The 23,368-nt window shown below is 36.3% G+C and overlaps 1 protein-coding gene across 8 annotated transcripts in view; it reads right to left on the bottom strand.

Annotated features, from left to right (window-relative positions):
* CBLB (Cbl proto-oncogene B) overlaps positions 1-23,368 on the bottom strand; it is a 214,076-nt gene that overhangs the window by 81,668 nt on the left and 109,040 nt on the right. For all 8 annotated transcript variants that reach the window (XM_055316315.1, XM_055316310.1, XM_055316313.1 and 5 more), the window contains 4 exons: positions 15,956-16,077; positions 12,584-12,721; positions 9,396-9,483; positions 6,220-6,351 (listed from right to left, as the gene is read on the bottom strand). In XM_055316315.1, the coding sequence (XP_055172290.1) occupies positions 6,220-6,351; positions 9,396-9,483; positions 12,584-12,721; positions 15,956-16,077 (480 nt within the window). The remainder of the gene's footprint in view (positions 1-6,219; positions 6,352-9,395; positions 9,484-12,583; positions 12,722-15,955; positions 16,078-23,368) is intronic.

Below are 23,368 nucleotides of genomic sequence, written 5' to 3'. Positions count from 1 at the left end.
AAAAACCCCCAAAAACCACAACATGTAATCAAGGGCAGAAATACCACTTTAAAATCATCTTAAAGGCAAACAGAATTTTCTTATTTGTAGTACTAAGATTAAAAAGTTTTACTGAGGCTAGAAATGTGAAGGTTGGTTGCTTTTAAGGAAGATACAGTAAAAGATTATTTCTTTGTGCCTTAAATGTGAGCACGTGAGCTGGCTTCTCACCTCTTAGATAACTACATATTTTTTCCCCCAACAATTCTCTCTAAATATAGGACATCCATAAATCTCTTTAATCATGCTCCATATTAAAAACAGGGCTTATTGATTTTTATCTAATGACTTTGTGAAATACCATTTTGAATATTCCAGATATCTTTCTTTTAAACTATTTGGAAAAAGACGTAGAAGAAATAATCACAGGAATAAATTAATTTTACTTTTAATTGAATTAAAGTCCTTGGCAGTAATTCAAAACCAGGCTGCACATCCAATTGATATATATATATATATATATATATATATACACACACACACACACACACACACAAATATTTATTTATATATATATATTCATTTTTATTTTGAAAAGAAGATGTGGAGAACACAGTTTAGAATCTATGCCGTCCATAAGCTCAGAAGCCACATTCTAGATTCCTGGGGAAAAATAAAAAGAAAACAGTATGAAAACAGTCCCTCCTCCCTTTATACCTAATGTGGTAAGTCTGCACCATCACTGCTATGCAATATGTAACTATAAAAAAAAGGTGTGGAGCAGCTCTGGATAAAGAAGACAAATGTTTTGTTAAGAAAAATGTTTTCTGGAATAGCAAGGAGGTGGAAGAAAACTGCAAATTTTATTGGCAAAGACAGAACAGAAATGCCGCACCCAGAATGATCCTGCTTCAAAGAATGTCTCCAGAGAGGTGATTATTCAACTTATTTAGTATTCTGTGCAAACTCTGGCTTGCTTATTCAATTTATTAAATAACACAGATGTTTCAGAAGGAGAAAAAAGTATCTGACACCTCTTCAGAGGCATGACTAATGGGCCATTATGATAGAAATGAAAGGGTAACCACTTGCCGCCTGTAACAACTAACTGACACCACTACCATGCATTTCTTAGGGTTTCCGTTAATTACATAACATTTTAGTTTCCAATGAATTCAATTAAACCAAAGTAGGGCATCAAATGGAAGAAAAGTTGGTGAAGAATGACTCGCTAAAAATGCACACTGGCTGAACACATTATGTTTTATGGTCAGGGTTTAATATTTCTTTCCGATTGGACTCTTAGTGATTTATCAGAGCTTCTTGGCAGACATGCAACCTTTAAAACCCTCTTCCAACCAGCATGCCCAACCAAAGTAGTTGAAAGTAACAAAAGATGTCTCGAATCCATAATTAAATTTGAAGGATAACAGGACGTTCATTTCAAGTAATTATTATTAATCCTATGCTCCTTTATAAAACTTTCAGATTTAATTTTAACTTCTTGAGGGTCAGGCCTGGGTCTTAGCATTCTTCCTAGCTCAGAGATTAGTACAGAACCTGGGACATAGCAGCTGCCCAGGAATGTTTCCTAAATAAATGGATAAGTAAATGGGTTTGAGACACTGGCGAATGATGGATAAAACAATCCACGTCAGAGCGCCTGGGTGGCTTACCTGGTTAAGCGTCTACCTTCAGCTCAGGTCATGATCTCAGGGTCTTGGGATCGAGCCCAGTGTTGGGCTCCCTGCTCCGCAGGGAGCGTGTTCTCTCCCTGCCCCTGCTCCAGCTTGTGCTCATTCTCTCTTTCAAGTCAATAAAGTCTTTAAAAGACAATGCATGTAGCCTTCTACCATGGTGATCCATCCCTATGTATAATTATGTTTGAAAACAATCATTTCTCTACAGAAAAAATAAACCAGAGTATCAGACATAAACAATGGCTTTAAAGTAAGAAAATATGAACTCTAGCACTGTACCCATTTGCATAAGGAGGACACTGAGAAAGAGAGACATTGCTGTGTGTACTCATACCCAGACTTCACAGTCATACAATATTTCCCACACTGCATCTACAAGGGTAGATACAACCTTTGGCCATATGCCGCAGAACTATGGAAGTGTTCAATAATTGTTCTTTTACTTCTCATATTCACCATCAATGAGCTTAAGTCCTGTGAGCAGCTCATGGAGGCCACGATATAAGGTTTTTAGCATACCAATGGTTTGTCAAATGCATTTTAAGTGGATTAACTTTATCCGAATTCTTTTTTTTTTTTAAGTAATGAGGGCATTTTGCAATAACGTTTAAATGATTGTCAAACACTGCTCTTCATATTATATGAAAACAGCCCAAACATATCTGTTGTTTGGCAGGAAGCACCACTTCATGGCATCTACATGTAGGGTAGAAATATTTAAGTTATCCCACAGTGGACATGTTCAAAAGTTGACTCTTCCTTAAACCACTAAAATCCCACTGAGATATAAAGACTATGGAATATCCCTTTGGAATTCTGCAACCTTGGCCTAAGAACAATTTTTTTCAGGGTAGAGAAAACTTGAACCAGGGATCACCACACACGTTTCTTGGTGTAAAAAAGTAATAAAGAGCAATTCAGTTTTACTGCCTCTAGCCTAGTGCCAGTATTATTGGAAGCAATAAAAGTAAAATAATGTGGCTCAAAAATAAGTGGACAAAATCAAAATGTGAAAAGTTGAAGGGAATCATCCAGCAGCTACTGAATGGAACAAATGGATCTTAGGTTTAAAACACTTAGAATTTATTCTCAGGTCATGAGCATAATAAAAAGTCTGAAAAAAATCATGGATGCTTTTCAAAAGAAAAATGATCAGAACTAAAGACATTTGATCTACAATATCAACAATTTATCTATTTAACATCTTTTTCATGTAATCTGAGTCATCTTCTCTTTATACTACCTACCATACAGTCCATAAATATTTACTGAATACCTGCCACTGTGGAGGCAGCTAGCATGCTAGGAGAGAGGGATTCTAAACTAGGTTCTCCAAGAGAAACAGGTAAATATGTAATGTTTACAATACAAATACAACGAGGTAAGAGTTTACAGGAGACATACACAAAATGTATCAGAAGAATATTTGCAAAGCCTCTTGTGTGGGAGGAATTAAAAAATAATGCTGAAAATAATGCTTTTGAACATTTTTCATTAACCTATTCACAAATTCCTATGATCCGATGAAAATAATATTATTTGCTAGTAACATGAGTGTGAGTTGAGTACGATTTCAACTTTCTGAGTATTTTTGCATTTGTCACCTTTTAGTTATTACTTCACTTAGTAAACCACTACTTTATAATGACCTCCTGAAATTTTACTCAAAGACTAAGTTTTCAGTGCTTGGCAATTTAGGCACTTCCTCAATTTCTAAAAGTAAAACTGAGAAGTATTTCAGAGTAATAAAGAAAAAAACGCAAATGTTAACAATTTACAATTATGATTGGGCACATCTTTACATAAGACCATTAGACCAATAAGAAAAATCGTGAAGTGAATCAAGGAACTAATTAGCCACTAGCAAGAGGAACTGTACCATTTGGAGAATGCACAGTAATATACAGAAAAGTTGTGGTGATGTAAGGGACAAAGGATTAATAATACAGCTCTGGCAACAGGGAAATGCTCCTGTGTCTTTTGTACATAACACACCGATTTATTGCAAATAGTTCACAAACTTACTAAAGAGACTGTACGTACTGTCCCTGAAATTTTAAAACGTAAATTCCTTTTGAGAAGTCTACAAGAAGTAAAATAGATAAAATCTGTTTGTTTTATATTCAGTCACACTCTTTTACTTACACTGGGCTACAAGGCAAACAGCTATTCTGTATGATGCTTTAAACAATAATCTTTGGTAGTAAAAGGGTTTGCCAACCTAATGGGGGCTTTTGACTTTTAACCTACTTCACTTCGAAACGCGAGGGTTCATTTTGAGTTGAAGATGGCAAATCCTGCCACATGTACCTATGCGCATGCTCCCAGACTGAGGCCCCGGGAGGAGAGGCCAAAGACACAGGCCAGGCATAGGGCCAGAGAATACTAGGAGTTTGTACCAGCCTAAATTCTGGTTTTCTTTGGGAGAAATACAAAGTTTTTAGCTTCTCTGTACCATCAGGACCGTAACACCACCCCGAAGTCATAAGTCAATTCAAAGGGGTGACAAACACAATTGGTGTCTATTTCTCCTAAGATATTGAATGGGTCTCAGGCAAAGCAAATCATCCTAACAGTCCAATCTGTCAGTCGGGCACTGAGTATCTCTGTAATACTTTCTATTGATGTGAAATCCACTTGCAAACAGTTCTCTCTCTACCAGAGTAACTTATTGAAAGTCATTTATAAAAAGACCTTGTTTAGTCTGCAGAATAATTAATATAACTTATATAGCAATCAAGTACCTAGACGTTAAGAATCAGCGTGCTGATGTCACACTGAGCACCACTCTTCTTCCAACTTCTCCCTATACTCTACAAAATTCACCATATGAAGGGATAAAGGGAAATTAGGGCATTTATATTAAGGAAAAGCTAAAGTAAAATATAAACCAAGTGCATACTGAAAAGGAGAAGTGTAGGGGTATTGAGCAATTTTTACTGAGATAGGAAAGGTATCTTGGAGCTCAGAAATGACACTGAAAACATAAATCGTGGGTGGCTGGGTGCCTCAACAGGTGGAGCCGTCCAACTCTTGATTTTGGTTCAGGTCATGATCTTGGGGTCTTGGTATCAAGACTCGAGTCAGACTCTGCTAGAGAGTCTCTCTCCTCCGCCCTCCGCCCCTCCCCCCTGTTCATGTGCTTGCTCTCTCTCTCAAATAATAAATCTTTTTTTTTTTTAAGAAAGAAAAGAGAACATAAATCAATTCTAATTCATTTCTTTGTCCTTCCTTTTTCTTCATCAATTTCTCAAATCTCCCCAAAGGAAGAAGGAGGTCCTTTTTGTAAGATTTGGAAATGTGAAAATCATTATATTTTATTAGGAAGTAATGAGCTCAACAGTACCAGTGGTCCTGAGTCTGCATTCTCCCTGCCTGATCCTCTGAGGCTTTCCTTCCACAGGCAAAGCAGAGGCTCTGGGTTGAACAGAAGATCAAGGACTGAGAGGGCTCAGGAACAGGGTAAGGATGTCAATTATATACTCAACAGCAAACTATTTTTTAAAGATTTTATTTATTTATCCATGAGAGACAGAGAAAGGGGCAGAGACATAGGCAGAGTTTAGAAGCAGGCTCCACACAGGAGCCCGATGTGGGACTCAATCCTCGACCCTGGGATCAGGCCCTAAGTCAAAGGCAGGTGCTCAATTGATGAGCCACCCACGCATCCCTAAATAGCAAATTTTTAAAAAAGGTTTGAAAATGTAATTACTTGCTTTCCAAACCCCATCAATAATATTGACTTCAATACTGTGTTAAACAGTTAAAAATGACTTGATCAAAATATTCTGTAAATCCTTCAAATACTCAAAACTGGAAATCTATCTGAAGATCCATTTTTAAACCCCAACCTCTATTACAGATAAAGAAATATAAGAAAGCCCTTGGGGAAACCAGTTGTTCTCCAGGTCTTAGTCTAAAACACCAAATCAATTTATATTTATTGAATACATGCATTCAGAGGGGAAGGCAGTTTGTCTTAGATTTTGCTTCTGCAAATTGGAAAATTTAGCCTGTTTCTGTGAGATCTCTAAGTATCTAGGAGACTCTCCCTGTCTGATTGTCCTATTTTATTAGCCTTAGGAGGCAACTGCACGCATATGTGAGACAGGAATCACACTTCCTCAGGAGAACAGGGCTCGTTGAAACATCAACACAAGATTTATACACTAGCATTTATTTTGCTTCGGAATGTGACCTACTATAAATAGAATCTGACCTGCAATAAAGCACAGAAATATGAAGAGTTGGAAATATTGATAAGTGACATTCTGAGATCAGTGGTGTTATGGAGGTACTGTTTATGACTAAATCCTAAAATCAAATTACACATACCAAAGAAACAACATAAAACACAGCAAGAAAAATGAAATTATATAAAGCAGAAAATCAAACACATGAGATTTTTGTAAACAACTACTCAAAAATAGCATTCAACAGATCATTTCCTGAATCATTAAGATGAAGAAAATGGAAAAGAGAAATAGTAAGAGGGGATACAAGAAAGACATCAGTGTTGCTCATTAAGCCTGGATCATACCTGCCACGCTGTAAGGCAAGAGGTGCACATCAAATGCCCACAGGGCTCAATCTTGACATCTTTGTCGTTCTCAGCACAAATTTTACAGAGCTGAAAAGTGGAGCCCATTTCACAATATAATTCATATTGTTCCTGGAATTTGGGAGAAAAAAGGCAGTGTTAATGTATTTCTAACATGAACTCTTAAAACTGAATTATCTCAAATACAATGACTTACAGTAAATTCCTTATACTCGATCCTGTTGAGAATATGTTACTGTTGAAGACATGTTTTAAATTGGTAATCACAATTTGGTCTACAAAGTCATTTTTTAAATGATGTGAGATTTTATCAGCAACTTCATAATCTTTTTTAATACTTTAGATTATTTAATGTTTTGGACTGTTCTTTTGGGAAGGGACTTGCTTCAATGGTGACTCAAAAGGCAAAACTTACAGTTTTGAAAGAAAATGTAAATAACATTAGTTTCTTTGTAAGTACTCATCTAATTTTACTGTAAAACTGCAAATATACAGACATTCATACCTGTTATCGTATATATTTATATACGATACTGACTGAACATTAAATTTTATTTCTTAACTACTGTTAGAAATTCCAGAACAGAAGAAAAGCAGCATTTGCCAAGACCTTCCTGCATGCTAGGGGCTGTGTTCCACATTTATCATATAGTCTCCAAAGCATAATAAGATATATTGAATTAAAAAAATACCTGAGGCTCAGTAAGTTTAGATTGTTTTCCTCAAATTCTATATTAAATCTCTAAATTGCATATTCTTTTCCCAATACAGCACTGTCAGGAAAACTAATCACTTCAGCAACCAAAAATGCTTTATTAAACATCTATTCTCTTGATATACTAGTTTTGAACATTTTGGCATAGTAAAATTCTTGGTGTCCAAATACTGAAAAGATCTATGTCATAAAGAAGACACAAATACATCAGTGCATGTAAAGAAATTATGAAAAATTAATAGGGATACAAAGAAAATTAATAGGGATACAAAGAAAGTGAATTATGGAAATAAAAATTCATTTAAAGGAGGCAATGTTTCAGTCAGTAAGTGCCTATTACGTACCTGGCACTTGGCAGGATAAATAAGTGACAATATTTAACTCCTAGTCTACCAAAAGATCTTACAATCTTGATGAGAAAAAAAAAGCACATATATACAAAGATACACTTGCACATATACACATTCTATGTAAGCTGCGTCTGCCATGAAGTATGTATGACTACATAATTCTTAAAGAAATTAAGAAAAAAGATGAGAATGGATCAAGATGAAAAATAAATCTAAAGCAATTAAAAATAAATTGTAAGTCACTGAAGTCTCTAAAATAAAATAATAGCTAAGGATTTATATTGTTATGACATCCAAAAGACTGGTTTGCAAATATTAAAAAATTACAGTAAGCTAAGATTACAACTGCAGAATTCATTGGAACCTAAGTGGTAAGTTAATCAAATATTTATAAAATTTAATTGAGTATTACTCCAGAATATGTATTTTTATACCATGACTCTATGAAGAGGAAGTGTCTTTTGTGAGTGTCCTTTTACATGTATTAGAACATAATTACTACACAAGTAAAATGATGTCAATTATATGGTATACTTTAAAAACTGTCCATCAACTGTACATATGTCAAAAAATATGCTTCACACAATAATACCAATACCAAATCAAAATAAAATTTAAAATTACCTCTTGTCTTCCCCAAAATCTATAATTTCTGTTTTTTATTAGACTTTTATTTGTGATACAAAGCACAAAAATTTATGTTATAAAATAAAACTAGACTCTATGTAAAATAAAATACTCAGGTTCTCCCTTTCATCTTCTTCCTTTTTTTTTTTTTCAATTTTTTTTTTAATTTATTTATGATAGGCACACAGTGAAAGAGAGAGAGGCAGAGACATAGGCAGAGGGAGAAGCAGGCTCCATACACCAGGAGCCCGACGTGGGATTCGATCCCGGGTCTCCAGGATTGTGCCCTGGGCCAAAGGCAGGCGCTAAACCGCTGCGCCACCCAGGGATCCCCTTCATCTTCTTTCTAACTCCCCAAATCCTCCTACCTCCTTAATTAAGTGTTATTACCAGTTTGGTATTTCTTATTTTTTATTTTTAAAAAGTATATTCATATGTTCATATATGGTAATTTCTTTCTTCCTTTCTTTCTTTCCAGAAATTGACTTTATGTAATATAACTTTACAAAATGAAATGTTACATAATGGAGCTTTCAGTAATGGAACTTTTCTATGTAATAAAGATGCCGAAGTTCCCACATGAGTAATAAAGTTTGTGGAGCTACCTTCCTCCTCTTAATGATTCTACGACATAATGCAATATGAATACACTATTTAACCCATGATTAAATAGTTTCTAACTTTTCATGTTAGAAAAAATTCTAAAGTGAATACCCCAATGTACAGATCTTTCTGCATCTATGTGAGGGGTATATACAGAAACCAGAGTCAAAAATGTTTTTATTTGGATTTGGATAATTACTGAATATCACCCTCAAGAAAGGCTTACCAATTTACACTCCCATTCAATCTATGAGGCTGCCAACAATGGATTTATAAGAATATATTTATTATTTTCAATAAGCTTCAAGTACTCATTTGACTCTAAAAGCTAATGCATATCATTATTCTAATCTTCTTTGGAATTTTCTTTTTTTTATTTTTTTTTAATTTTATTTATTTATGATAGTCACAGAGAGAGAGAGAGAGAGAGAGGCAGAGACACAGGCAGAGGGAGAAGCAGGGTCCATGCACCGGGAGCCTGACGTGGGATTCGATCCCGGGTCTCCAGGATCGCGCCCTGGGCCAAAGGCAGGCGCCAAACCGCTGCGCCACCCAGGGATCCCCTTCTTTGGAATTTTCTAAACCTATGGTCTCTCTTCATATCTGTATACTTACCTATGGATTTATCTATATATCTGCATACATGCCAGTATTATATTGGAAGAATGTTAAGAGAAATTTTTATCCAAAAAATGGAGCAAGTAATGTATTTTTCTCAAACATTTTTAGAATTCCTCAAAGTATCTTTTGCAAAAAATATCTGTACTAATAATTTTAGCTACACTATAAGAGGAAGCTTTTTATTTAAAAAGCATTAGATACTTAACAATTATAAATATGTTACCAGAAATTGTCCTTACCTGCGTAACTTTTATATGGTCATGTGGTGTGGGTTCACATAATCCAGTTAAATCAGGATTATAACTCCTCCCATCAGGATAAAGATAGCTGGATTATAAACAGAAACTTTATTACCATAAAAACAATTTTTAAGTGCATTTCATATTAATCAGATTTTTCTATATTCAAACCCACATGCTGAAGTTTCCTTTTAATGTAACTTATATCAAGAACTTGTGCGGCCACAGTTTCCATAATATTATAAGTCACTTTCAAGACATTTAAAAATTTAGAAATCATTTTCATATGAGAAATACATAATGAATATGGACTTGGCCACTCAGCAACTATGTCTAGTTAAATACCTTTATCTGTATGTCCTTTAGGTAAGTTAAAAATTTATTTTTCTTGTCATTTATGCTCTATTCCAAAATACTTTGAATGTACACCTACTTGCAATGGTTGTGTCTTTCATGTGAAGCACAGTTACTGTTAGGTGCATTATTTTCCACCATGCTTAATAACACAAGAGAAAAACGAAATGAAAGCCCACAAATTTCCTACAAAAGTTATGTAGACACCTCCACAGTGTTCCTGTTTTCCAGTTTCCCATCCTGTCTTCTCATCTCACCTTCCACCCACACACACACACACAAGTCTACACATACACAGTCAGACATGTGCACACACGTTTAAAGAAATCAGAAAATGCTACAATTATATGTTTCATTTACTTCAAATCAAGCTACACACACAAAATCATTTTATAAATCTGACGTTCCACTGTTAGAATTAAAATAAGAACTCAAAGTTACAGTAAGGAGACCATCTTGTTAAAAGCTTTTATTCATTCAGACATTCATTTAAAAATGAAGTTTATTCTGTTGGTAAATACCTGCTTTAGATTTTGAAAAAATGATAATATTACTACTAGATTATGTTGACTGATTAAGTTATACAGTTAGTTTTGTTCGGTAGCTCTCTGTTCTAGATAGTTTGAATGAAAAATTCAGAATAGAATGCTACTGTGATCATTATTTTAAGGGGCAAAACTATACTAAAACTGTTCTGTGAAGTAACAAAAAATATTTATCCTTACATACTCTATAAATATTTTCGTGAATGTTCAAATTTTCCTAGTAATACAGAATAAAAATGAACCTAGAGGACAGACAATTCTCATGGGGGTAAGGAACAAATCAGTAGATCAGTGAGATTTCTATTTGCTTGTTTTTCTTGTTTACAATTTAGGAAAGGGTTGACCACATCTGAAATGACAAATTTAGAGTGTTTTCACAGGGGTAAAGTTCTACAAATATTAATTGAAGAGTGATAAGTGAGAGTTGATAAGTAACTTTCCTTTTATATCCTAAATAATGGCCAGTTTTTAAGTTATTATATAAGATTTTTGTTCACCACACGCTTAACATAGAGAAATTCTATGAAGAATTCAAAACTGAAATATTATAAAAACGATAATAAGGTTGGTAGAGGAAAGGTTAAAAGGGTCTATCTAATGTGCAAGGGGAAATTCAGTGATTACTGTCCTCCTCAGTAAACCAGGATGCTACTGATAAGTCCCTCTCTAAAGTAGGGAAGGAATAAAGAATCTCAGCTGGTTATGGAAGTAAACTTCTTTATTACCTATGTCATAATATATTGCATTAACTATAAGGAAAAGACAGCTGACTCTGATGATAGACGGGCCAGATAATATCCTGCATTTTACTGATCTTAGGGGGGGTGGAAACCCTGTCTACAGTAATAATATCTATTTTAATATAATCTAAAAATATGACCTAGATTTAAATAAGATTAAAATGTTAATCCGACCTATTTTAATGTAATCTATCACTGAAGTTCAAGTTCAACTAATTAATTGCCTCTGAAGGGGTGTGTGTATGTAAATATTAACAGCTGATTTGCATAGGAGTTCAGAGGCCAAACTACTGATTACAATAATATTTTATTAGCTTTTCAAGAATAGATGGAAGGCATTATAAACATATAAATAAACTGTACCAAAATGACCACATGTACAAATTTACCCACTTGTAACCTCTATTTATAAAGTAAAACCTTACAGCACATTTGATTAAAAACAAAATCCTGTAATCACAGTGAATCAAAAGCTACATAGATGAATCTTTAGATGCGTTATAAGTAAGGTATAAATAACTGAGGAGACCAAATTTATGATAAGTTAAAGAAACAGATACACATACTTGTTACCAGTTTGCCGCACAATTTTTACGTAACTATTTCTCGAAAGCTCCCAACTTATAAGAAATGCATTTTTCTTCATATATATCCTATCACATTTATTTTCTTTTTTGCAATTATTTTAGAAAAGGTGTAATTTTTCTTCTCTTTGCTAACTCTTGTGGACTTTCTCCTGCTAGGTTTCTATCACCATCTGTTCCGCAGCAAATAAGGGAACAGCCGTCTGTCTCTAAGTCACTCAGTAAGGGCAAAGGGCAAGAAAAGTAAGCTTGATGATATGACAATAGAATAGAACAGGAAACAGAACAAAAAGATGAAGGGAATGGCACATGACTAAAACAAATGAGAGGTATTTACCAGGAAGGCACCTATCAGATTGTTTAAACTGTGTGGAAGAAAAAAAGTCATTCTTACTCTGAAAGACAAAGGAGAACTTACATATTTTTAAAATTTTAAAAATGCATAGCTTAAGTTAAACTGAATACAGCTAATAACAGATAATTCTGGAATAGGGACTGGATATCAGTGTGACCAAAAGGAGAAAGATACAAAGAGAAAAGGAAGGAAAGGGGTAAGAAAAGGGTAAGAAAAAAAGGAAAATCTAGTCAAATAAAAAGGAGGGTTACACGAAGCAACAGAAGTCTGTGATTTTAAAGAATTATCTTCTTAATAAGCTTTTTCATCTATTTGAAACTACTTTTCAGTACCTTTTTTTTCTCCCATAAAAGATACAAACTCGTGTTCTAATCTGATGCTGGAACTGACTGGCTGTCATATGCAATTTAATTCAAATCAGTTACCTTAAAATCACTATTTTAAGAGATGAACGATAAAAACTAAGGAGCACTCCATTTCTGAGCCTTGAAATAATAACCCAAAACAGCCAGATCATCAGCCTTACTATCTTTTCTCTCCATCGCAAAGCAGTGTCTATCTTTCAAATTGGTGAATAATAAGCACCCTGACTCCCATTTCTCATACTCACAATCCTTCCCTGCTGCCATCAATCAGGGCTTGAAACAAGGGCTTGTTATGTGGTATGGTCTGTAAGATATTGCCATCCCCTGTCACATAGCCGATGGCCCACTGTCCCAATCTGGTGCAGCTTAACCGGAAAATGTAGCTGTAAAGCATGAGAAAATTATGTTTAGTCACATTCGAAGTGTATGTTAACTACTAAACCATCTGTTAGACTTTTTTAAAGTCAAGAAATAAACGGAATCATTTAGAATATCTGAAATAAGGCTCTATCTTATTTTTACACCGTTGTCCTTCTCCGTTCATTGATCTGTAAAAGCAGCACTGACAATAATTCTATTTAAATACTTCCAGGGCTACAGGACTAAAGAATTGAAGTTGATGCACTTCAGTATCAAAAAATCCACTGCCATCCCCATCAGCAGGTGCTCTGTATGCAAGTGTGATGGTATGAAACAGCCAGGACAGAAATCATTTTGGGAAGTAAAGTAAAAATTTAATTTGTTCACCTCAAGACAGAAACTGAGTCTGTTTCTACCATGGAATTCAATATGTTACGTTGTCATTTTAAAATTGTGCATTTTTAGTGAATGACTTGTTTAAAAATACTATTTTTTTCTTTTAAGTGTTCCAGCCATTCATCTTTAAATGAAAGATCAAAAGAGCTGAACTATACTAATGAGAAGGCAAACTAGATTAAGCTCATGGCTGCCACCCAACCCGGTCCAGTTCAATGTCCTGCAGTAGGAAGTTAAAATAGTTCAAAACTATAAATCAAATTAATGACACTGACAAGGAGATGCTGACTTGGTTTTAAATTCATTGTTATTTATTTGTTAATACAGCTGTCTGCTTATTTCATTTTAGATCATTTATCTTTATTTAAGTGTACTGCACTCAGTCTTGCCATCATGACAACCAGATCTGGATTTTAGAACCCCTTAAGCAGCTCAAAAGTAGGTCAACAATCTGTTGGCTGTATTTGAGTACCCTGATTGCTATACATACGTGACAGAAATTCATATTTCTTAATGTACATTAGTTACTGATGAACCAAGTACTATAAAAATAACTTTACAGGATAAATTAACATATATAATGGCTATATAGTCATTCAATTTAATTGTATATTTAATACTGCAAGGTGATTTCATCTTTCTTTCACCAAGAAAATTGGTTTTGTGGGGTTTTTTTTAAGAGTTTATTTATTCATGAGAGATACAGAGAGAGAGAGGCAGAGACACAGGCACAGGGAGAAGCAGGCTCAATGCAGGGAGCCTGATGCAGGACTTGATCCCGGGACCCCGGGGTCATGACATGAGCTGAAAGCAGACGCTCAACCACTGGGCCACCCAGGTGCTCCAAAAATTGGGTTCTTAAAGAAAGGAAGAAGTTGTGACTTTTAAATACTGAGAACTTCACACTTGTTTGGAATCTCTGGAAAGGACTTTTCAAGAAAGCCCAAAAGCGTATTCTCCTAGAGAGCCTGGAAACAGAATACCGACCTGCCAATTAATGGAACCCTTAAATCACAATCACAGGCAAAACCGTTCCACACAGACTTCTGGCTGTCAGTTGGATTCCCCCCAAAAAGCAAAACCTGAGAGACTCCAATGTCCTTGGAATGTCCTACTGTTTTCTGTACCATGAAGCTAAAGAAAAGAAACACTTTCCAAAGAGAAAAAACAGGTATTTTGCAAAGCAAGTATTAATCAAAATTGTTTGATCTGTTTGCCGAGTTTTTCTCAGGTTTACATTTCAAATACCACATCACACTTTACACATAACTGTACCACAGACTGACCACTTCATCGTTGCCTAAAACTTAGTAGAATAAACCGTTACACAGCAAGTTAGGAAGAAAAGGAAGACGTCCTTTTGGAGGATACTGGCTTTTTCTTAAGAGAACTAGTCCAATAGTGATGAGGCCTGGCTTTTGCTCCCAACAGTGTTCTCTCCCAACATTATTTATCTCCATGATCTTGAATAAAAGAATACAAAAGGGACTTGGGTTTCTTAATTTCCCAAATAAATTCTGTGTTAAATTTGTATGATTGTGTAATTCCAAACATAGCACATCTTTCAAATAATACTCCAAGAACAAAAAGATACTTTGACCAATCTATAGAGTAGACGTTATGGAAAAATCTGGTTAGGAGGGATCCTTGACCAAAAGAGAATGACTCATCTAAGCCACCGTCAGCATCTCAATGAGAACCAACTCTCCTTAATCTAAACAGAAGACTTCATTCAATAGGAGCCAAACTGTTCTCTGTACCCACTACCTTCTTTTTATCTACCATATAAATTCTTAAAGACAAAAAAGATGGGAATTTTAATTATGGCAGAGGAAAAGGAATAGACAGTATTGGCTTGTACTAGAAACTACTTTGTTAAAGGACAAACACCATTTGCACTACAAATCAGATTCAAAAAATGGCATTAAAAGAAAAGTGTAACCATTAAAAAAAAACAGCCAAACTCATTTCCACATTCATCCAGTGTTCTCATGGATGTTGGATTGTTATCTCCTACTAAAATGTCAGTGTGAGAGGACAGGTCTCAATTGTCATTGCTGCCATACTCCGCACACTGCTTGACAAAGCACAAAAACCTACCATGTAACTAATGCATTTCTAAATGGCACATGGGGTAAATGCATGAACCAGGAAAGAGATTTTCTGATCCAGATTTGTCATTAATAAGGTATAATTTCAAAGCCACAGGGGCTGACCAAACAGTCAACTTCTGTGACTTTCACCTAGTTTCATCATCTGGAAAAACAAAACATGAATTCTGAAACTACAAAGAATAAGACAGTATGAAAGGAATTTTTAAGAACATGAAATTGGTTGGAATGGGTTTATATACGTTTAGATACTTATGCGTGTTTATCATGTACATATTTGTATGCTTTTATGTACTTATATTTGTTATGTATTATATGTAATTATGTTTAGCATAGAACCAAATTGAGTATCTTGAAAAATACCCTAAAATAATGAACATGAAACAGATTTGTCTTTAGCACAATATTCAAGTATTCAATATACACTTACAATTTTATGCAAACCCAGGTGTCATGAAAACAGACAATGCTAATACTCCAATTTGAAAATCAGAGCTCTGAGACTTAATACATTTCTAGGTTTATCAAATTACATGGTACCATATACTCTTTCACTTTATGAACACAGAATAAGTACAATGAATCAATATAAAGGATTCAATTAAGAAGTACCATTGTGGTCTATTAGCATTTCCTCCCCAACACCCGCCACCTCCTCCAGCCACGGGTGTTACTGATTTACTTAAATGGACAAGAGAGCACTTTTCATCATTAGATATACCACATAATATTACTGCTGAAAAGGCTTACCTTCCAGGTTTGGTGCTGTATTTCTGCAGTCGTGCTTTAACTTCATCGTATGTGAGAAATGCCATGTAACCTGGATGTGTTACAGCTAAGAAATTCCAATTCCGTAAAATAGAGCCCCAAGGCTAAAAATATGAATAAATGAAAAGGTGTTATCTAGGTAATATCAACTACCAATTATATACCAACCCATCATTTAATATATAGTTACTGAAACTCTCGGATTTTTTTAAGTGAATATGAGCTTATGTGGCTTGGGTCAACTTTTATCACCTAACAGCAAACATGCCCTACCTTATTCTCTTTTTGAGAAATTTTAGGCAGAAAACAGGATAGAATACAAAGAAAAAAAAAGAAAAACTACATACTTTCTTCACAAATTCTATTCCCAATACGGCATTTGTGATCATTTTGATACATACATCACTTTTTTGTTCAAAACTCTCTAACTTTGAGTAAAAGCCAAAGTCCTTATAAAAGGTCTAGGACTTTAGGGTTGATGTCTAGTTCCCTTTCCTCTCCATCTGCTGTGACTTTTGCACTTCCAGCCTCCTCTCCAGGCACCCTGGCTTCTTCTCTGTAGTTGGCTTGAACACAAAGGTACTCTCCCCCCTGAAGTTTTAGATTTGAGGATTCCTCTACCAGAATTTGTTCTCCAAATATCTAGGCAATTCCTCTCCAATGTCACTTCCTCAGTGAAGCATTCTTGGACCACTCTATTTAATACTATTAGTTCTCATCACATTCCTTATCTCCCTTGGTCTGTTTTTGTTCAAAGCCATACCGTTAAGGTATCTTATTTTCTGGAATAAGAAGCCATACCATAGAATATAAGTGATTTGGCAAAGGTGATATATTAACCAAAAGCTACATGAGATTAAGGAACATGCCTGTCTTGCTCACTAAAGGGATACCAGCATCATGTGGTATCAGAATACAGTGATCAGGAAGGCATAACTGTCGTGAAGCTCCTCTAACAAGGACTTGTCTGAAAAGTCTTGACTCCCAACCTACCGTTCTTTCCATGGTGACATACACTGTATTCAGATTTGGCTAACTGTTGTACAATTAGAGGATTTATGATGTAGTAGTAAATTAAAAATCTTTCATGAAAATACATAAATGAACACACAAGAGTTTGTACCATTCTTTCATGTGATTAGTTAGCCCTCAAGTTACCATGGCAAGAGAAAAAAAGACAGTGATAGACAATTTTGCTTGAGGGTGTGAATGAATCATCTCTGCCATATTTTTAAGGCTGAAGCTCCATTTATTCCACGGACTTGGCATCATACTCTATCTGATGTGCCAGATTATTAACTCAGATCTTCTACAGAAAAGGAGAGAAAGGTATTTTATGTTGCCAAGTTAAAGTTGTTGAGATGGGCATCCTAGCCATGATCATCGGTAGAGGGGCTCCTGCTTTTGTTTTGAGACTTGTTCCTCATTATTGTTAAGAAAGTTTCAGATTTACAGGGTGGATGGTATCTCTTGAGATGAGGATAACAAGGGAAAGAATGATTTAGAAATGAAGAGTTCTTTAACCTTTTCTGACATAACAAGAAAAATCTTTGGGGCATTCCCTCATCACACTAAAATATGTAATTGGGCAAAAAGGAGCCCTGGAGAACACTATTAGGAGAGGTTCTATCTATGCAGTTGGGGGAAAAAGCATGTTTCTAATTTTCTTCTAAAATCATGACTAGAAATTACACAAACAATACTTGGAAGAATATCAGCACATGTTTTTCAAAAAAAAAAAAACTGAGAAATAACAGCTAGTCTAGGCACTGGGTTTTGTTTTGTTCTACTTCCCCATCTGCAATAGGACAAGGATGGAAAGAATATAAAATATTTGGGTCACTTCCATTAAAGTCTACAAAAATTAATGGAAGAGTTGTTAAAAAAGATGCTGAACTTTACGGACAGCCAATACGCAGATCAGAATACAAGTGAAAAGAAAATGAAATTGGAGTTTTGAGCCAACTGCTACAGTATTAAGCAACCATTTCTTAGTACATAATCCAGAGGGCCAGCTTCTAACTACAAAAATATTTTTGTAATAGAAAGAGTCTGTGTACTGTTTTCCTTGTGAATGCAACCCACAGTCAGAAACACATGGTAGTTCCGTTTTTTTTTTTTGTTTGTTTGTTTAAGTATTTTGCTAACCAGTGGCCTAAAGAAGGCAACATAAAATGCTTTGGAGAATAAGAATTATTTTTGCAATTTGTTTAGATTAAAAGAAATGTTTTCATACTCACCAACACAAAATTACTTAGAGATTCTTAAATGACTACAGAAACTAATTGAATGAATTAAGGAAGCTATTCCCTCCATTCTTCCAAAATACTACTATTTTCAAGAATAGCCTTTTCCTGACTTCTAACTTCTTTTTTTTTTTTAAAGATTTTATTTATTTATTCATGAGAGAGAGAGAGAGAGAGAGACAGAGAGACGGACACAGGTAGAGGGAGAAGCAGGCTCCATGCAAGGAGCCCGACGTGGGACTCGATCCCAGGTCTCCAGGATCACACCCTGGGCTGAAGGCGGCGCTAGACTGCTGAGCCACCGGGGCTGCCCCTGACTTCTAACTTCTGTTAGAAGAGGGGCCTGGTTGGGGACTGGTCTGTCCAGATTCACTCTTATCCCCTGCTATGACAGATGACTTTCCTCTTCTTTTGTTCCCTATTCCATTGATGCTATATATTCCATAGTCATGAATATATTCCCCCAACTCACACATTCCTTATCATGCCACCCCTCAAATTTATTACCCCATTTCTCGGCAACCCAATCTTCTCTAGTAGTGGGGAAATGGAAGGAGAAGGGGAGCAGTAGCCCCAGGGAGACAGAAGAGGGAAGCAAAATCCCTATTTCCATTCCAGGACGTTTGCACCTGCCAATCCCAGCATCTCTGAAATACTCAAGAGAGGAGAAAGACCAAATTAAAGGCAGAAGAAAGAAGAAATGGTAGCTCCACAAGATTGTTCCAATGACTTCCTGGCATTGTTCCAGTTGTGGAAGAATTTGAGGATAAGGGAAGAGAGGAAAAGAACGTAACTAGGAAGCCAGCTTTACATTCTTCCCTTCTTCTTTCATTTCCTAGACAATTCTCAACCTCATCTCCTCGTCTCCATTGACAACTTCTTGAAATCTTTTATGCTAGTTCTCTGTGTCTGGTTCTCTGTGTCTGGTCCCAATCTTGAACACTTACCTTAGCTCCTTTCAGATCCCATCCTGCTAAATACCTCACACTCTCAACAATTTAGAGATATCAGAATTCACTGCCAAATCACCACCACCACTGAGACTACAGAAGAATATACGTTCATGTGGTTACTTACATGAACAAAACATGTATATTTTTAAGTAGCCTCTTCTATTATTTTTTTTTAAGATTTTATATTTTTATTCATGAGAGACACACACACAGAGAGAGAGGCCGAGACACAGGCAGAGGGAGAAGCAGGCTCCATGCAGGGAGCCCAGCGTGGGCCTCAATCCCAGGTCTCCAGGATCATGCTCTGAGCCAAAGGCATCCCAAAATACATTTTCCATACAGAATGCATAATTATAACTTACAAAAAACCTATTCCTCAATTTTAAAGCTGTATAAAAACAAAAGATCAGTAGAAGCTAACAAATCTACTTTTCTATGCATAGCCCTAATTTGAAGGCACATGTGTATTAGTTAAAGCATCTGAATAACGAAACCAAAAGAAGTGAAGAATCACAGAAGCATATAGGAGCTAATGAGAGTTCTTTAGCTACTTCTGTAATTATGTGTTTTAAAAGGGATTAGGCAGGGATGCCCGGGTGGCTCAGCGTTTGAGTGTCCGCCTTTGGCCCAGGGCGTGATCTCGGAGTCCCACAATCGAGTCCCACGTCAGTCTCCCTGCATGGAGCCTGCTTCTCCCTCTGCCTGGGTCTCTGCCTCTCTGTCTCTCTGTGTCTCTCATGAATAAATAAATAAAATCTTTAAAAAAAAAAAAAAGGGACTGAGCATTTTGGGTCCACAGGTGTATTTTGTTTTTTTTTTTTTTACCTAAAACTTTTCATGGTACCTCTACTTAAAAAGATTCTTTTCCTTTCCCATCCCAGCAAGCATAAATAAGACATAAAAAATTAAGATTACCTATGCTGTTTTAAAGTGAAACAGCTTATAAGAAAATACGTGCACACATTAAATATAGCTTAGGTAAGTGTTTAACCAACATTAAGGTGCCCTCATACCTTTCATAAATAACTGAGGCACTCTAGCATTTAACATCCACACTAAAAAGTCATTCAGGCTCCCCACAAAAAACACTTTTCCCAGAATGAACAGTTAGGTTTAAAGTAGGAGAATAGTTTTTCTCTCTTCCTTCATAAGGGGAAGAAACAAGGTTTCTACTACTTCAAATGTCCTTATATTATGTGAAACAAATTATTTGTAAATTTATCAGAAACCTTTAAAGAAAGGAGAGGTTCTATTATAAAATAGTATTAGGTAACACAGTCTTTTTACAAAATGTATTTAAAAATGATTGAAAAAAATAAGCTAATGGCCTACGCAGGCATACCTCATTTTATTGTGCTTTGCTTTACTGCACTTTGCAGATACTGTGTTGGTTTTGGTGGGTTTTGTTTTGTTTTTCAAATTGAAGGTTTGTGGCAACCCTATATTGAGCAATTTTACCATGGCACCATTTTTCCAACAGCATTTTTTCACTTCAAGTCTCTCTGTCATTATTTGGTAATTTTTTTAAAGATTTATTTCAGAAAGAGAGAGCAAGGAGGGGGAGGGTGAGAGAAGCGCAAGCAGACACCCTGTGGAGCACAAAGCCCAATGTGGGGGAGAATGGGGCTCAATTTTGCAACCCTGAGATCATCACCTGAGCCAAAAAGATGGCCTGTATTTTGGTAATTCTTTTTTTTTTTTTAATTTTTATTTATTTATGATAGTCACAGACACACAGAGGAGAGAGAGAGAGAGAGGGGCAGAGACACAGGCAGAGGGAGAAGCAGGCTCCATGCACCGGGAACCCGACGTGGGATTCGATCTCAGGTCTCCAGGATCGCACCCCGGGCCAAAGGCAGGCACCAAACCGCTGCGCCACCCAGGGATCCCTATTTTGGTAATTCTTAAAATATTTCAGATATTTAAATCATCATCATATTTATTATGGTGATCTGTGGTCTTTGATGCCACTGCTATAATTTTGAGGGGCACCACAAACCATACTCATATAAGATGTCAAATGTAACCCATAAATGTGTGTTCTGACTACTTCATTGACCAGGTGTTCTGCCATCTCCCTCCCTCTCCTCAGGCTCCCTCTTCCCTGAGACAACAATATTGAAATTAGGACAGTTAATAACACTACGATGGCCCGTAAGTGTTCAAATGAAAGAAAGACATCACACTTATCTCCCCCTAAAATCAAAAACCAAAAATTATTAAGCTGAATGAGGAAGGTATGTTGAAAGACAGCACAGGCTGAAAGCTACGCCTCCTGCACCAAACAGCTGGCCAAGTTGTGAAAGCAAAGGAGAAGTTCTTGAAGGAAATGAGAAGTGCTACGCTAGTGAACACAGGACTGATAAGAAAGTAAAACAGCCTTATTGTTGATATGGAGAAAGTTTTAGTGGTCTGCAGAGCAGATCAAGCTAGCCACAACCTTCCCCCTTAAGCAAAGTCTAGTCCAAAGCAAGACCCTAACTCTTCGATCTTAGGAAGGCTGAGAGATGAAGAAGCTACAGAAGAAAAGTATGAAGCCAGCAGAGGTTGGTTCATGAGGTTTAAGGAAAGAAGCCATCTGTGTAACATAGAACTGCCAGGTGAAGCAGCAAATGCTGATTGATGTAGAAGCTGCAGCAGTTCTCCAGAAGATCTGGCTAAGGCAATTAATGAAGGTGGCTACACTAAACAAGAGAATTTCAATGGCGATAAAATGACCTTCTAGTGGAAGAAGAGGCCATGTAGGACTTCCTTAGCTGGGGGGGTTGGGAAAGCCAGTGCCTGGCTTCAAAGCTTCAAAGGACGGGGTGACTCTTGATAGGGACTAATGCAACTCGTGACTTAAGATGAAGTCCATGTTCATTTACTGTTTTGAAAATCTATAGCTCTTAAGAACTATACTAAATCTACTCTGCTGGTGCTCTAGAAATGGATGTGTGGATGACAACACACCTGTTTACAACATGGTGTAGTGAACATTTTCAGCCCCCCTTTCAAACATAATTCTCTGGGCAGAAAGTTCCCTTTCAAAATATTACTGCTCACTGTTGATACATCTGGTCATCCAAGGCTCTGACGGAGGTGTACAATGAGATTAATGTTCTTTTCATTCTTGCCAACACAACAGTCTATGGGTCAGGGAGTAATTTCAACTTTCAAGTCCTATAATTTTTTTTTAAGATTTTATTTATGAGAAAGAGAGAGAGCCCTAGATGGGTAAAGGGAGAGATCCTCAAGCAGACTCCCCACTAAGTGTGGGGCTCAATCTCACAACCCATGAGATCGTGACCTGTGCCAAAACCAGGAGCAGGATGCTCAACTAACTGAGCCACTCAGGAGCCCTCAAGTCTTATTTAAAAGAGGGGATCCCTGGGTGGCGCAGCGGTTTGGCACCTGCCTTTGGCCCAGGGCGCGATCCTGGAGACCCGGGATCAAGTCCCATGTCAGGCTCCCGGTGCATGGCTGCTTCTCCTTCTGCCTGTGTCTCTGCCTCTCTCTCTCTCTCTCTGCATGACTATCGTAAAAAAAAAAAAAAAAAAAAAAAAAAAAACCCTCTTATTTAAAAGATATTTTGTAAGGCTATAGCTGCCCTAGATAGTGAGTCCTCTGAAGGATCTGGGCAAAGTTGATTGAAAATCTTCTGGAAAGGATTCACTATTCTAGATTCCATTAAGAATATCTGTGATTCATCGGAAGAGGTCAAAATATCAACATTCACAGGAGTTTGAAAGAGGTTGATTCCAACCCTCGTGGATGTCTTTGAGGGGTTCAAGATTTCTGTGAAGGAAGTAACTGCAGATGTGGAAATAGCAAGAGAACTAGAATTAGAAGTGGAGCCTGAAGATGGGACTGAATGACCACAATCTCATGATACAACTTTAATGGATGAGGAACTGCTCTTTAGGAATGAGTGAAGAACATGGTTTCTGGACATAGAATTTACTGATAAAAATGCTGTGAAAATTGTTGAAACAACAATAGATTTAAAATATCAGTTGATAAAGCAGCGGCAAAGCTTGAGAGGATGACTCCAGTTTTTGAAAGAAGATCTACTGCAAGTAAAATGCTTTCAAACCCTACTATGTGCTACAGAGAAATTGTTTGTGAAAGAAGAATCAACCAATGCAGCAAACTTCATTGTTGTCTTATTTTAAGAAACTGCCACAGCCACCCCAGCTTTCATCACGCTGGTCAGT

Source organism: Nyctereutes procyonoides, unplaced genomic scaffold (assembly GCF_905146905.1).
Source record: "Nyctereutes procyonoides isolate TBG_1078 unplaced genomic scaffold, NYPRO_anot_genome, whole genome shotgun sequence".
NCBI classification, from domain to species: domain Eukaryota; kingdom Metazoa; phylum Chordata; class Mammalia; order Carnivora; family Canidae; genus Nyctereutes; species Nyctereutes procyonoides.
Note: the sequence above shows the minus strand (reverse complement) of the source record. Positions and strands in the feature narration are given on the sequence as shown.